The following is a 15,035-nucleotide window of genomic DNA, read 5'->3' on the forward strand; positions in this document are numbered from 1 at the left end:
TTACTTGATAGCATCAACAAGTAAAGTAAATTGGGCCTGCAGGGGCTCAACCGTGTTTTCAATTAAAGGGCAGATATCATGAAAATTTGACTTTTTCCATTTTTAAGTGGTATATCGGGTCCTCAGCGCTTCTATCAACCTAGAAAATGTGTAACTTAGTTTTGGTAAACCATTCTCTGCAAGCATGTAAAAAAATAGGTTATTGAAATATGGCTCCCCTTGTGATGTCAGAAGGGGATAATACCGCCCCTTAATCTGCACTATCCAACCATGGCAAAACCATTTAGTGCAGAGATCAACTCATTTGCATTTAAAAGGACACACCCAAAAACAGCACATTTTTGCTCACACCTACAAAGTGGCAATTTTAACATGCTATAATAAATGATCTATATGGTTATTTGAGATAAAACTTCACCAATGTACTCTGGTAACACCAAAAAGTTATTTGTTAAGTGTTGTGAAATGTCCCCTTAAAAAAACAACATATTACCATATTATGCAGTACATCTAAATCTGATCCTATTAGATATTGTCTGTCTATATCACTCTAAAAAAATGAAATGCTATCTGTGCATTGTCATGTAATTTACATAGTTCATAAATTAAAGTCTAGGAAGGATACAGCTGAAACTATGACCTTTTCTTTGGTCTTCTCTGGTCTGCTGTAAAACTGTAAAGAGGTATTTTGTAACACAAATGCTAAAACGCAAAACAAAAAAATGAATATATGCACTTAAGACTTACTTTAAATCAAACATTATTCTCAGAAAAAAAGAAACTGAAATACCATTTTGTTTCTGTGACAAAAACAAACCCACTGCACACTATTACAGATGTTAGACAATGGCACCTCCTCCTGGACATAAATGGTAATGAAGAATATAGTTGGTGGCCAAATGGGCTTGTTATATACATGGATTTCTCGGCGACGTCATCACTGCTTGCTCATGCAACCGAGAGGCAGAAAAAAAAGACATGCCTTGTGTTGTAGGCTAGTAGCTGTGTCTGTAAGTCAATATGCCAAGCGTGGTTAATTGTACCGATCCAGTGCTGGGTGCCTGATGTTAACATACCAGCATATTACGTTACTAGCCTAACATGATAATTCATACATGTATCACAGTAACACTGCAAAATTAAAGACAGATCCAACTAAAATCAAGTTTTATTTATATACAAACAATAAAGAAAGCTTCAATACTTAAGGTTGTTGCTGTAGCGAACCAGCTCACCAATCGTGCTTTCTACCTCCATGATGCTTGCGCACCCTGTAATGTTTGTAAACAGGAAACCTGTGTATATTGCTGCCATGTTTAATTTTGCTCCAATGTCTATCCATCCATCCATCCATAGATATGAGAGATACAAAAAGACAAGTAATATGTGATGCTGGTCATTATTGTTGGTGATCATCATCAATATCAGTTCATTGTATACACATACATCACAAGTACTCCACTGTGTGGCTGGCCAGTAAAGGCCTTAAAGATGAAAAACTAATGACATGGCCCCCTTCTTCACCTGACTTAACTATTGAGAAGTTTTGATCCCATCTTAAGCAGGACAGTTACATTGAAGGTAAACAGTACACCTCTTCTGACCAGATCAAGAAACTGACTGAATTCGTGAATGAAAGGCTTCTGACTGTCGAAAAGAAGGGTTGCTACATTGATCACTGAGTTTATTTATTTTTTTATTTCAGAAATGTTTATTTGTAAATGTAGAGTTTATTATTCTCACTTTAACAGGTGTTTCTAAAATCTTTGTTTTTCCTTTAGTTGCTTAATAATTCTGCACACTAATAGTTGCCTAAAAATGGTGTACATAGACATATTCTCTTGAGAAAGCCAAAATTTAACTTTTACTACATAAATGTTCAGGTTTGAGGGTTTGTAAACATTTTGAATTGACCAAGAGCACTGTAGTTGTACAATAACAAAAAATAACAAAAAGTAATCTTCAAAAATACAACTTGCCTAATAATTGTGCACAAGATGTATATGTCAGTTTAATGTAGGCTATATAGGAAGTACTCAGTAAAAATCTTTTTTATCATATACAATACAGGGTTCAACCGTGTGGTCCTTTGAATCAAATTAGAAAATTTAATTGATTGAAAATAAGTACATATCCCAGCAAACATAAGGCTTGTCTGAGTTTTTTGCCCATCGTTTTTTCGAGCATAATACCTGCGGCAGACGCTTCTTTTCCGACAGAGGTCCACTGTCGGACCGCTGACTGTGGAAAGAGAGTTATAAACCCCAAGAAGCAGTGGTGAATTTAGCAAAGTTGCTTGACTAAACAGGTACCCTAAAATGTTCATACCGAACAAAATAATAACTGCTGTATTTGAGTTACTGAATTTGTAATATTGTTTTTTTTTTTTTTTACAGCAATAAAGCTCATAGTTTCATTTCTTTAAAATGCCACCACAGCCTGAACAAGCACCTGCTGTTTGACTTCATATATGTCTACAATAATCCTACGGATAAAAATGTGTTGAAATTTAAATCACCTTTATGGTTATCAGTGTTTGCTTTAGTTTGGCTCTTGACCATTGACTTCATATTACGCTTTGGTATGTGTCCACATCTTGTATTCAGTACACAATACATTATGTGACCAAGACTGCATACTTTATATAACTTAATATAATCAAAAAGTTGATTTATTTCACTAATTCCATTCAAAAAGTGAAACTTGTATATTATATTCATTCAGTACACACATACTGATATAGTCAACATTTGAAGTGGATCAAAACCTTTCCTAAAAGTTGTCTTAAAACCAATACCCAGTACCCGTTCTTGTCTTAGGACAACTTTGATGAATGTTTTTGATCCACTTCAAATGTTGACTACTATATTTCAAATGTTAATTTCTTTTAATTATGATGATTATACCTGACAACTTGAAAATCTATGGGGTTTTGTGAAGAGGAAGATGCGATATGCAAGACCCAACAATGTAGAAGAGCTGAAGGCCACTATCAGAGCAACCTGTGCTCTCATAACACTCAAGCTGTGCCACAGACTAATCGACTCCATTGCACACCACATTGCTGCAGAAATTCAGGCAAAAGGAGCCTAAGTATTGAGTGCTGTACATGCTCATACTTTTCATGATCATACTTTTCAGTTGGCCAAGATTTCTAAAATCCTTTCTTTGTATTGGTCTTAATATTCAAATTTTCTGGGGAAATTTTCTAATTTGGAATTTTCCTTAGTTGTCAGTTATAATCATTAAAATTAAAAGAAATAAACATTTGAAATATATCAGTCTGTGTGTAGTAAATTCATATAATATACAAGTTTCACTTTTTGAATGGAATTAGTGAAATAAATCAACTTTTTCATGATATTCTAATTATATGACCAGGTCATTGATGTGAACAAAATCAGATTGTGTGGGGTGTGCTGTCATGATCACATAGCAGCACCCCATACATTAGAAACAAAACTGTTAAATCATCAATTTTTATTGTCATGTTTGTGGTAAGTTTGTGACAAGATTTAAAGAGTCTTTTAGGCCTCATTTACACTGCAAATCTTGATGCCCAATTCTGATTTGATGCCTATATCCGATTTTTTTTTACTGTGCGTTTACACGTTCTTTCAATTGTGACCCATATATCCGATTCATGCGTTTACACTTGACATACATCTGAAACATTGCGCATGTGTAATAGTGTTCTTGCGCCACATATCAAGATGGATCAATAAAACACAACAAAAATTCTTCTGTGTATTTTTTAATGATTTGCTTAAAGCCGCATCACATTTAAAACCTATGAAGGTATATTTGGTGCAAAACAACTGCACACCTGTGACAGTGGAATTTGTATTTGTAGAGATTATCCACACATGTGTATCAGTAAATTTGAAGTCACAGATGAAGAGTTGCAAACTTGTAGATTTTTTTTCTTTCTCTCAAATACAACACAACAGTTACACATTCACAAATCCTTCAGTGCAGCTGCACAAATCCCATTTTACAAATCACAGATTAAGAAACTCACAAGCTCACGTTTTTTGCTACAATTGCTGCAGTAAATATGGTGCAAAACCTACTTGAACACCTGCATCAACGTATGTGAAGTCACACACAAATTTTGTACATTCGCAAATCAGTTTGTGCATCTGTGCGATGAGAGTTGCATGTGTGTAAAAAAAATGTTCACAAATATTTTTTTATTTTTGAAATATTTTCTAGCACAAACACAAGTACATAAATACAACTGCTTGAATCTGCTGCTACGAGTTTCAAACACTCTTTTTTGTGTGCTCTCTGTTTTGCACCAAATATCTCGAGATAAGTGGTGCGAAAGTGATTTGTATACCTGTAGGCTATGTTCAGCACTTCCCACCAGGTGGCGCCCGACACTCACTGAAGCAGAGTTTATTAATTACCAGCAATGTTTCAGCAAGGTAAATCGCCTTTATCAAGGTATTATTTTCACCAAGTGGAGAACAATATAAATGGGAGTGCTAATTATACACAGATGAAGGTAATTACATACAATATTCCAATGATTCATTAGTAAACAAAATTTAAGTTCCATAAATCTCAAACCATCAATATAAGTAGATTAAAAAATACAAGCAGCAAATACACACATAGGCCTACATTTAACTAAGATACATGCTTTTTCTTCTAATATACTAATATGGATGATTATTTCTGTCTTTTTGAATCCGGTAACTGAACAACTAAATTGTTTTTATTATTATCTAAACAGTTGTTCTGATTTCTTAACATTTACCCTGGATGCTAACCCAAATCAAATCAGCTTTTTAGACTTGTGGGTAGCTTGTAATTTTTTACATAGGGATCCGATTAAAAAACCTACAGCTCGTCATACACTATTGAGAGTGGATCTAGGAGATAAATTAGTTAGATCGGACCTCTCTTCTCCATCTATACCAACAGAAACCACTTTAACACTGTCATTGTTGAAAATTATATGTAGGAAAACAAATAGAGGGTATAAAACATGCATCGTGAAACATTAGAGTGCAATAATATGCAGAAATATGAACCTTCCATTAGCACTGCATTTTGTTGAACTTAATCATCCTATAACTTCATTATTGTATATAGGAATTGAGAGGGTATTTTCATCTAGAAGGTGAGGTGAGTTGGACCAATTTTTACTTAGACAGGAGGCCTTTTAGGTATATTAAAGCCTATTCGGTATATGTAGGCCTATGTGTGTATTTGCTGCTTGTATTTTTTAATCTACTTATATTGATGGTTTGAGATTTATGGAAATTATATTTTGTTTACTAATGAATCATTGGAAAATTGTATGTAATTACCTTCATCTGTGTATAATTAGCACTCCCATTTATATTGTTCTCCACTTGGTGAAAATAATACCTTGATAAAGGCGATTTACCTTGCTGAAACATTGCTGGTAATTAATAAACTCTGCTTCAGTGAGTGTCGGGCGCCACCTGGTGGGAAGTGCTGAACATAGCCTACAGGTATACAAATCACTTTCGCACCACTTATCTCGAGATATTTGGTGCAAAACAGAGAGCACACAAAAAAGAGTGTTTGAAACTCGTAGCAGCAGATTCAAGCAGTTGTATTTATGTACTTGTGTTTGTGCTAGAAAATATTTCAAAAATAAAAAAATATTTGTGAACATTTTTTTTTACACACATGCAACTTTCATCGCACAGATGCACAAACTGATTTGCGAATGTACAAAATTTGTGTGTGACTTCACATACTTTGATGCAGGTGTTCAAGTAGGTTTTGCACCATATTTACTGCAGCAATTGTAGCAAAAAACGTGAGCTTGTGAGTTTCTTAATCTGTGATTTGTAAAATGGGATTTGTGCAGCTGCACTGAAGGATTTGTGAATGTGTAACTGTTGTGTTGTATTTGAGAGAAAGAAAAAAAATCTACAAGTTTGCAACTCTTCATCTGTGACTTCAAATTTACTGATACACATGTGTGGATAATCTCTACAAATACAAATTCCACTGTCACAGGTGTGCAGTTGTTTTGCACCAAATATACCTTCATAAAAACCCTGCGTTCTTGATTTCTTAATTATATTTATGTATGAGATTTTTAATGTGTGAATTAAACGCAATTCCAAAACAATCTTTCAAACACTTTAAGGTCAGTAAAATGTTCTATGATTGGTTGTTAATAATCTGTTCAATGATTGGTTAGCCTACGCAGCTACCGCTCACAAAAAAGATAAAGGGCGTATTTCAATAGAAAATAGTCATCCCTATTCCCTTCGAAGATCAGAACACTTGATGTATAAACTCTAGAGAAAGATGCACAATTGTCTCATAGTGTGGCCAATTCAAATACACTTGGCGCATAGAGCAATGAAATACACACGTCAGTTTATCTTTATTTGGATCGACTCGACTGTGTGACATTCCCTTCCTGAAGTGCCCTTCAAGGGCGCTAAAACGCCATTTGGAATTCACCTCGCTTTCCGCATGAACTTGACTGCGCGTCCCATTTCAAAGGCGGATAAAACAGCTGGAGTACTAATAAAAACATCAGTAAACATATAGGTTTCAGCAATTCTTCTGAAGCAATGTTACCATATTAGCTTCCTCTGGTAAAATAAACTGCCTTCAAAGCAAGTGTAATTGCGGCAATCACGCGCTGCTCTGATCTCATTTTCCAAATTGTTATTTTAAGTAAGAATGTAAAAAATATCACTGAGACTTACGTTCTTACAAATATGTGTTGTATTTGTATTATTAGGGATGTGCAGGTAGAGATTTTTTCACCCTCTGAACTTATTAAACACACCGCATATTTTAAACGGAAATACATTTGGCAAAGACGTTCATTACTAGATTACTTTTGTTTTTAAAGTTATTATTAAATATTTCCATTTCTTGAATAAAAAATATATTTTTTAAATGTTTGTTTATTATTATTCTTAACGAAAAACTCAAAATCATTAAAACAGTACAATGACAAACTCGCTAAACAGCTTGTTTATTAATAAAACAAATTCGACGGATGGTATCTGCGTTCTAACGCAAATAAATGAAAGACATAATTTTCCATTACTACGAATGCTTACTATTTCTTTATTATTATTTTATTATAACAGAACAACAATAAATTACTGAAATGACTCGCTTATATAAAGGAGAAGGTTTAACAAAAACGAATAGATGAAAAACATTTTACCTGCCTTATTACATAGATCTAGAGATCCTTAGATTTTTTTAAAGAAATGATTGGTTTGCTTTTTTCATCTATATAAAACTACAGCAATATAAAAAGTTAAGGGATGAAATGCAACTTGAATCCTATGTATTTTCAAAGCTTTACGACTTTCACATTTACGTCAGGAAATTATTTACACCGAGTGCAGCATAATTCTGTATAATAATCATGTGCCGTGCTGGTGTCATTATCCTTTTTTTCCAACCGCAGGGAAGTACTAAATTGTCGCATGATGTACAGAAAGTAATGCCTCAGAAAATCCGATCTGCCCGTTTACACTGCAGTCGCATAGGCACATATCTGATTTATATCTGATTTATTTCCACATATGAATGAGGCCTGAAACGGATCTCAAAATATCCGAATGCATGCGTTTTTTTCGTGTTTACACTGCCATAGAACAGATCCGATCTGTGTCACATATAAGCAAAAAAATCGGAATTGGGTCACATTTCACTGACAGTGTAAACGAGGCCTTAGTGTAACCCAAGCTTAATCACTTCAAAATCCGCAATCTAAACTTGTTTACAAATGTACAGACCAATTGCTATAACAGCAGCCCCAAAATAAGCATCAACAATCCAACATCAAGTCGAACAGTCAACCCTACAGCTTAAGTAACCCACATCAAGTACGAAGAGATCCCTACATGATTAACAGCAGTTCTCCAGACCTACCAAGCAAAAATTGGACTGGGGCAGTTTCCCGGACAGAGCTTATGCTAGTCCCAGACTAAAATGCATGTTTGGTCTTATAATATAGTAGTCAACATTTGAAGTGGATCAAAAACATTCACCAAATTTGTCCTAAAACAAGAACGGGTATTGGATATTGGTTTTAAGAAAACTTTTAGAAAAGGTTTTGATCCACTTCAAATGTTGACTAGTGTATATCAGTGCCATTGTTTGGTCTCAAGATGCACACCATTATTTTTTTGTAAGGTTTGTTTATAAAACTTAAATATCTTAATATAACCAAGTCCTCGACTAATCTAAACCCTGTCTGGGAAACCACCCCTAGGTTTTTCCTTTCCCTTATTGCTACAACAAAAGCAGAAATTGTTTCACTTGATGTTTTGAGGTTTTTCATAAACACACTATACTAATAATTGTTTGGCAGAACTCCCTGTAAAGCTGCTGTAGAGACAAGAGCTTAAAGTTGCTGCAGTACAATATAATTTTGAGTCGAAATGTCAAGTGTTTATCATGGGTTTATACTTCCAACATTAGAAAAAAGTATAAATTGGAGAAACTAATTTAGTGCCAACTTTAATCTAACAGGTTAACTTTTGTTACATATGAACCTTTAAGGAACTCAAATAAGCAAATACCAGCAAAAGCCTTGAATGAACACTGATTGACATTACCTTTAGGCAGCACAATAAATTACAAGAAAATCCAGAGAAAACTGGTTTATTGGGGTCAATGGTAAGCCACAAGAGTATAAAATAACAGAATTAGGCCATTTTGGTTGAAACAGACAGGTGATAAAAGGCAGCTGGCTAGAGTTGTACTCTTTTGGCTGGGGCTTGGGCTGGTGAGAGCTGGGCTCTTCCAGCTGGGGACTAAGCTCAGGGTGGCCAGAGCTGGGCTCCTCCGGCTACGAATGAGGCACGAAGTGCCCGGAGACGGGCTCCTCAGGCTCTGGGTGGCTGTAGCCAGCCTCTTTGAGATGGAGTTCAGGGTGGTGGGTGCTGGAAACCACCTCATGGGGCTCGCGGTGGCCAGAGCCGGACTCCTCAGGTTGGGACACGGGGAGGCCATAGCCAGGCTTCTCAGTCTGGGGCTCAGGTTTACCAGAGCTGACCTCCTCCTGATGTGGCTCGGGGTGGATGGAGCTGGGCTTCTTAGGCTGGGGCTCGATGTGTACAGAGCTGGAATGCTCCTGAGGAGGCTCAATTTGGGCAGAGCTGGGCTCCTCAGGGAGGCCAAGGCTGGGCTTCGGCTCGGTTTTGTCAGTGCTGGGCTTCTCATGCTGGGGCTCAAGGTGGAAAGAGCTGGAATTCTCCTGATGAGGCTCAAGGTGTCCAGAGATAGATTGAGTTTTGTCAATGTTGGGCTTCTCAGGCTGGGTGTTGTTGGGGCCAAATCTGGGCTCCTCAAACTGGGTGTCATTGTGGCCAGAGCTGGACTTCTCAGGCTGGGGCTCAGTTTTGTCAATGTTGGGCTTCTCAGACTGGGTGTTGTGGCCAAAGCTGTGCTCCTCAGGCTGGTGCTTGATGTGTTCAATGCTGGAATTTTCCTGATGAGGCGCAAGGTGGGTAGAGCTGGACTCCTCAGGCTGGGGCTCAGTTTTGTCAGTGTTGGGCTTCTCAGACTGGGTGGTGTTGTGGCCAAAGCTGTGCTCCTCAGGCTGGTGCTTGATGTGTTCAGTGCTGGAATTTTCCTGATGAGGCGCAAGGTGGTTAGAGCTGGACTCCTCAGGCTGGGGCTCATTTGTGTCAATGTTGGGCTTCTCAGACTGGGTGGTGTTGTGGCCAAAGCTGTGCTCCTCAGGCTGGTGCTTGATGTGTTCAGTGCTGGAATTTTCCTGATGAGGCGCAAGGTGGGTAGAGCTGGACTCCTCAGGCTGGGGCTCAGTTGTGTCAATGTTGGGCTTCTCAGACTGGGTGGTGTTGTGGCCAAAGCTGTGCTCCTCAGGCTGGTGCTTGATGTGTTCAGTGCTGGAATTTTCCTGATGAGGCGCAAGGTGGGTAGAGCTGGACTCCTCAGGCTGGGGCTCAGTTGTGTCAATGTTGGGCTTCTCAGACTGGGTGGTGTTGTGGCCAAAGCTGTGCTCCTCAGGCTGGTGCTTGATGTGTTCAGTGCTGGAATTTTCCTGATGAAGCGCAAGGTGGGTAGAGCTGGACTCCTCAAGCCGGGGCTCAGTTGTTTCAATGTTGGGCTTCTCATGCTGGGTGTTGTTGTGGCCAAAGCTGTGCTCCTCAGGCTGGTGCTTGATGTGTTCAGTGCTGGAATTTTCCTGATGAGGCGCAAGGTGGGTAGAGCTGGACTCCTCAGGCTGGGGCTCAGTTTTGGGCTTCTCAGACTGGGTGGTGTTGTGGCCAAAGCTGTGCTCCTCAGGCTGGTGCTTGATGTGTTCAGTGCTGGAATTTTCCTGATGAGGCGCAAGGTGGGTAGAGCTGGACTCCTCAGGCTGGGGCTCAGTTGTGTCAATGTTGGGCTTCTCAGACTGGGTAGTGTTGTGGCCAAAGCTGTGCTCCTCAGGCTGGTGCTTGATGTGTTCAGTGCTGGAATTTTCCTGATGAGGCGCAAGGTGGGTAGAGCTGGACTCCTCAGGCTGGGGCTCAGTTGTGTCAATGTTGGGCTTCTCAGACTGGGTGGTGTTGTGGCCAAAGCTGTGCTCCTCAGGCTGGTGCTTGATGTGTTCAGTGCTGGAATTTTCCTGATGAGGCGCAATGTGGGTAGAGCTGGACTCCTCAGGCTGGGGCTCAGTTGTGTCAATGTTGTGCTTCTCAGACTGGGTGGTGTTGTGGCCAAAGCTGTGCTCCTCAGGCTGGTGCTTGATGTGTTCAGTGCTGGAATTTTCCTGATGAGGCGCAAGGTGGGTAGAGCTGGACTCCTCAGGCTGGGGCTCAGTTTTGTCAGTGTTGGGCTTCTCAGACTGGGTGGTGTTGTGGCCAAAGCTGTGCTCCTCAGGCTGGTGCTTGATGTGTTCAGTGCTGGAATTTTCCTGATGAGGCGCAAGGTGGGTAGAGCTGGACTCCTCAGGCTGGGGCTCAGTTGTGTCAATGTTGGGCTTCTCAGACTGGGTGGTGTTGTGGCCAAAGCTGTGCTCCTCAGGCTGGTGCTTGATGTGTTCAGTGCTGGAATTTTCCTGATGAAGCGCAAGGTGGGTAGAGCTGGACTCCTCAAGCCGGGGCTCAGTTGTTTCAATGTTGGGCTTCTCATGCTGGGTGTTGTTGTGGCCAAAGCTGTGCTCCTCAGGCTGGTGCTCAGTTGTGTCAATGTTGGGCTTCTCAGACTGGGTGGTGTTGTGGCCAAAGCTGTGCTCCTCAGGCTGGTGCTTGATGTGTTCAGTGCTGGAATTTTCCTGATGAGGCGCAAGGTAGGTAGAGCTGGACTCCTCAGGCTGGGGCTCAGTTGTGTCAATGTTGGGCTTCTCAGACTGGGTGGTGTTGTGGCCAAAGCTGTGCTCCTCAGGCTGGTGCTTGATGTGTTCAGTGCTGGAATTTTCCTGATGAAGCGCAAGGTGGGTAGAGCTGGACTCCTCAAGCCGGGGCTCAGTTGTTTCAATGTTGGGCTTCTCATGCTGGGTGTTGTTGTGGCCAAAGCTGTGCTCCTCAGGCTGGTGCTTGATGTGTTCAGTGCTGGAATTTTCCTGATGAGGCGCAAGGTGGGTAGAGCTGGACTCCTCAGGCTGGGGCTCAGTTTTGGGCTTCTCAGACTGGGTGGTGTTGTGGCCAAAGCTGTGCTCCTCAGGCTGGTGCTTGATGTGTTCAGTGCTGGAATTTTCCTGATGAGGCGCAAGGTGGGTAGAGCTGGACTCCTCAGGCTGGGGCTCAGTTGTGTCAATGTTGGGCTTCTCAGACTGGGTGGTGTTGTGGCCAAAGCTGTGCTCCTCAGGCTGGTGCTTGATGTGTTCAGTGCTGGAATTTTCCTGATGAGGCGCAATGTGGGTAGAGCTGGACTCCTCAGGCTGGGGCTCAGTTGTGTCAATGTTGGGCTTCTCAGACTGGGTGGTGTTGTGGCCAAGGCTGTGCTCCTCAGGCTGGTGCTTGATGTGTTCAGTGCTGGAATTTTCCTGATGAGGCGCAAGGTGGGTAGAGCTGGACTCCTCAGGCTGGGGCTCAGTTTTGTCAGTGTTGGGCTTCTCAGACTGGGTGGTGTTGTCGCCAAAATTGGGCTCCTCAGGCTGGGGCTCGGGGTAAAAAGAGCTTGAATCCTCCTGATGAGGTTTGAGGATGACAGAGATGGGCTTCTCAGGTTGAGGCTTAAGGTGGCCGGAGCCGGGTTCCTCAGGCTGGGGCTCGGGGTGGCCGGAGCCGGGCTCCTCAGGCTGGCCGGAGCTGGGCTTCTCCTGAGGAGGCTCAAAGTGGCCAGAACTGGGCTCCTTTGGCTGGGGCTTGGGGTTGCTGGAGCTGGGCTTCTCAGGCTGGGGCTCGGGGTGGAAAGAGCTGGATTCCTCCTGATGTGGCTCAAGGTGTCCAGAGATAGATTGAGTTTTGTCAATGTTGGGCTTCTCAGGCTGGGTGTTGTTGGGGCCAAATCTGGGCTCCTCAAACTGGGTGTCATTGTGGCCAGAGCTGGACTTCTCAGGCTGGGGCTCAGTTTTGTCAATGTTGGGCTTCTCAGACTGGGTGTTGTTGTGGCCAAAGCTGTGCTCCTCAGGCTGGTGCTTGATGTGTTCAATGCTGGAATTTTCCTGATGAGGCGCAAGGTGGGTAGAGCTGGACTCCTCAGGCTGGGGCTCAGTTTTGTCAGTGTTGGGATTCTCAGACTGGGTGTTGTTGTGGCCAAAGCTGTGCTCCTCAGGCTGGTGCTTGATGTGTTCAGTGCTGGAATTTTCCTGATGAGGCGCAAGGTGGGTAGAGCTGGACTCCTCAGGCTGGGGCTCAGTTTTGTCAGTGTTGGGCTTCTCAGACTGGGTGGTGTTGTCGCCAAAATTGGGCTCCTCAGGCTGGGGCTCGGGGTAAAAAGAGCTTGAATCCTCCTGATGAGGTTTGAGGTGGACAGAGATGGGCTTCTCAGGTTGAGGCTTAAGGTGGCCGGAGCCGGGTTCCTCAGGCTGGGGCTCGGGGTGGCCGGAGCCGGGCTCCTCAGGCTGGCCGGAGCTGGGCTTCTCCTGAGGAGGCTCAAAGTGGCCAGAACTGGGCTCCTTTGGCTGGGGCTTGGGGTTGCTGGAGCTGGGCTTCTCAGGCTGGGGCTCGGGGTGGAAAGAGCTGGATTCCTCCTGATGTGGCTCAATGTGGCCATAGCTGGGCTTCTCAGGCTGGGGCTCAGGGTGGCCTGGCAACACTGCCTCCTCAATACCTATGACAATGATAAAGTCTCAGTTGTCTGAAAAATTTATATTCACTTAAACCATGAGCCAATCGGTATAAATACCTTCTTGAAAAACTAGCCCAGAAGCATTCTTTAAAGACAAGAGAACAGCCATGTTGCACTCAGCTACCACTGGTCTTAGATTGTTGTTGTTCACTTGATAAGGAATAGGCAGTGGATTACCTGGATAAGACACACATATTGTACGCTCAGACACGTTCATATAACTTACATTTCTCAACTCTTTGCCCTAAATGTTACTTCTGCCTTTAGAGAAATCACTTCTGCTCATTTGTAGATCTGCAAATATGAACTGAACTTTGCACTCTTTGCACCATCTTGCAAAATTAACTTCAAGTAACAAATCAAACTTTGCAAAAATCACACAAGATTTAACAAATAGCAGTGGCCAGAAAAAAAAAATCAATGACATAGAAAGAGAACTTTGGTCATCACATAATGAATACCAGTAATAAACACACCGTACGACAGTAAGAAAAGTCATAACAGTATCAATAATGTATGCATGCTGCCATGCACATTGGGTAAAACAGGTCAATCATCAAATTAAAATGCCAAGACAAATTAACTTAACGCCGTTACTAGATGAGAGGAATTATACAAATCATGCACTAAAGCAGCACAATGATAGACTTTTGCATTGCATTAAAATGCTGCATGTGGATGTAGTAAATTCTAGCACGGCACACTGTTGTGGCATCTGTTAAGTCACACTAGCTTTACATTATGTAACACTTCTACTACTTCAGAACATCATCCACAGGATTTTAGTGCATCAAGCTATTTAGGCAAACAAAATCAGTGCACACACACACGAATCCCAGGGTGATTTAGCCTCAAAACAGACGCACACACCTTTGCTCTCCAAAGGTACTTGCTTAACATCAGCATTGTAGGCTTTATGTCCCACAGGAGAAGTTTGCCCTAAACAAGGAGAAATATTCCCATTAATTTAGGCATCATTTAATTCACCATTAAAAATGCTGGGTTATTTTCAATTGACATGAATCCAGAAAATTTTAAGAAACCCATCTGGCTGGGCTCATACCTTTTTTGACCCTATATACATTTAAGAATACACTGAAACACTTTTGCACTTATTATATAAATAATATACATATTTATATTAGTTATTAATATTAGAATTAGCTTTACTTCAACTTTATAAGTTACAGCAATGCATCACTAGCAATGACTTGTAAATCCAAATTGAAAAGTTTAAGTGCAAAAACATTTAACAAGCATGGCAGTAACGTTACCTTTGAGTAAAACATTGTGACACAACAACACACAAAACACAAGTTTGAAACCATCCATCATGACTGTTTCAACTCAAAACATGAAACTAATTCTGCTCACAGAGTCCTGCCCTAACCAGGTTTTATAAAAGTTCTTAATCTTCAGCACCTGGGCTTCGTGTTAGTGGGGAAATTGGTGGCAGAAGGATTTCAATTCAATTAGCACACGTTTGTCAAATTCAGTTCTTTGTCTGCGTCCAAATAAACACAATTGCGGTCTTTGCACTTGACCACTTGAATACTTACATGACTTTGCACAAAAACGTATTTGTTTTTATTTAGGCTACTTAAAATTTTACGTTTTCTTTTTAAAAAAATGCACGTAAACACGTAAACAAATGAATAAATAAATAAATGAACATTTGAAGATTATTATCTACACTTATCTGAAACTTTTAGAAGCAGAATTCTTTGCACTTAATTTTGTGCATGCAGCTTTATTAAAGTTTATTGGTTATGTAGTAATCCCTGAATATACGACACCATTAATGTTGTTTTAATGTTATA

General features: G+C 41.0%; 1 protein-coding gene across 1 annotated transcript; it reads right to left on the minus strand.

Annotated features, from left to right (window-relative positions):
• Nucleotides 1–12,572: 12,572 nt before the first annotated feature.
• Nucleotides 12,573–14,580, minus strand: LOC135769817 (uncharacterized). The gene is made up of 5 exons (XM_073815847.1): nt 14,490–14,580; nt 14,086–14,154; nt 13,273–13,392; nt 12,682–13,197; nt 12,573–12,589 (listed from the first exon to the last, which is right to left on the minus strand). The coding sequence occupies exons 1-5, from the start codon at nt 14,548–14,550 to the stop codon at nt 12,573–12,575; spliced, it is 783 nt and encodes a 260-aa protein (XP_073671948.1). The 5' UTR covers nt 14,551–14,580.
• Nucleotides 14,581–15,035: the final 455 nt, after the last annotated feature.

The sequence above is a fragment of the Paramisgurnus dabryanus genome, chromosome 9, assembly GCF_030506205.2.
Source record: "Paramisgurnus dabryanus chromosome 9, PD_genome_1.1, whole genome shotgun sequence".
Classification (NCBI taxonomy): domain Eukaryota; kingdom Metazoa; phylum Chordata; class Actinopteri; order Cypriniformes; family Cobitidae; genus Paramisgurnus; species Paramisgurnus dabryanus.

What these genes read in the sequence shown, in the direction of transcription:
- LOC135769817 (XM_073815847.1), bottom strand. Translation starts at nt 14,550, where the DNA reads ATGATGGATGGTTTCAAACTTGTGTTTTGTGTGTTGTTGTGTCACAAT. An exon ending in AGTACCTTTGGAGAGCAAAG is followed by an intron (nt 13,393 to 14,085) that starts GTGTGTGCGTCT and finishes TGTCTTATCCAG; the next exon opens with GTAATCCACTGCCTATTCCT. An exon ending in TGGGCTAGTTTTTCAAGAAG is followed by an intron (nt 13,198 to 13,272) that starts GTATTTATACCG and finishes TCATTGTCATAG; the next exon opens with GTATTGAGGAGGCAGTGTTG.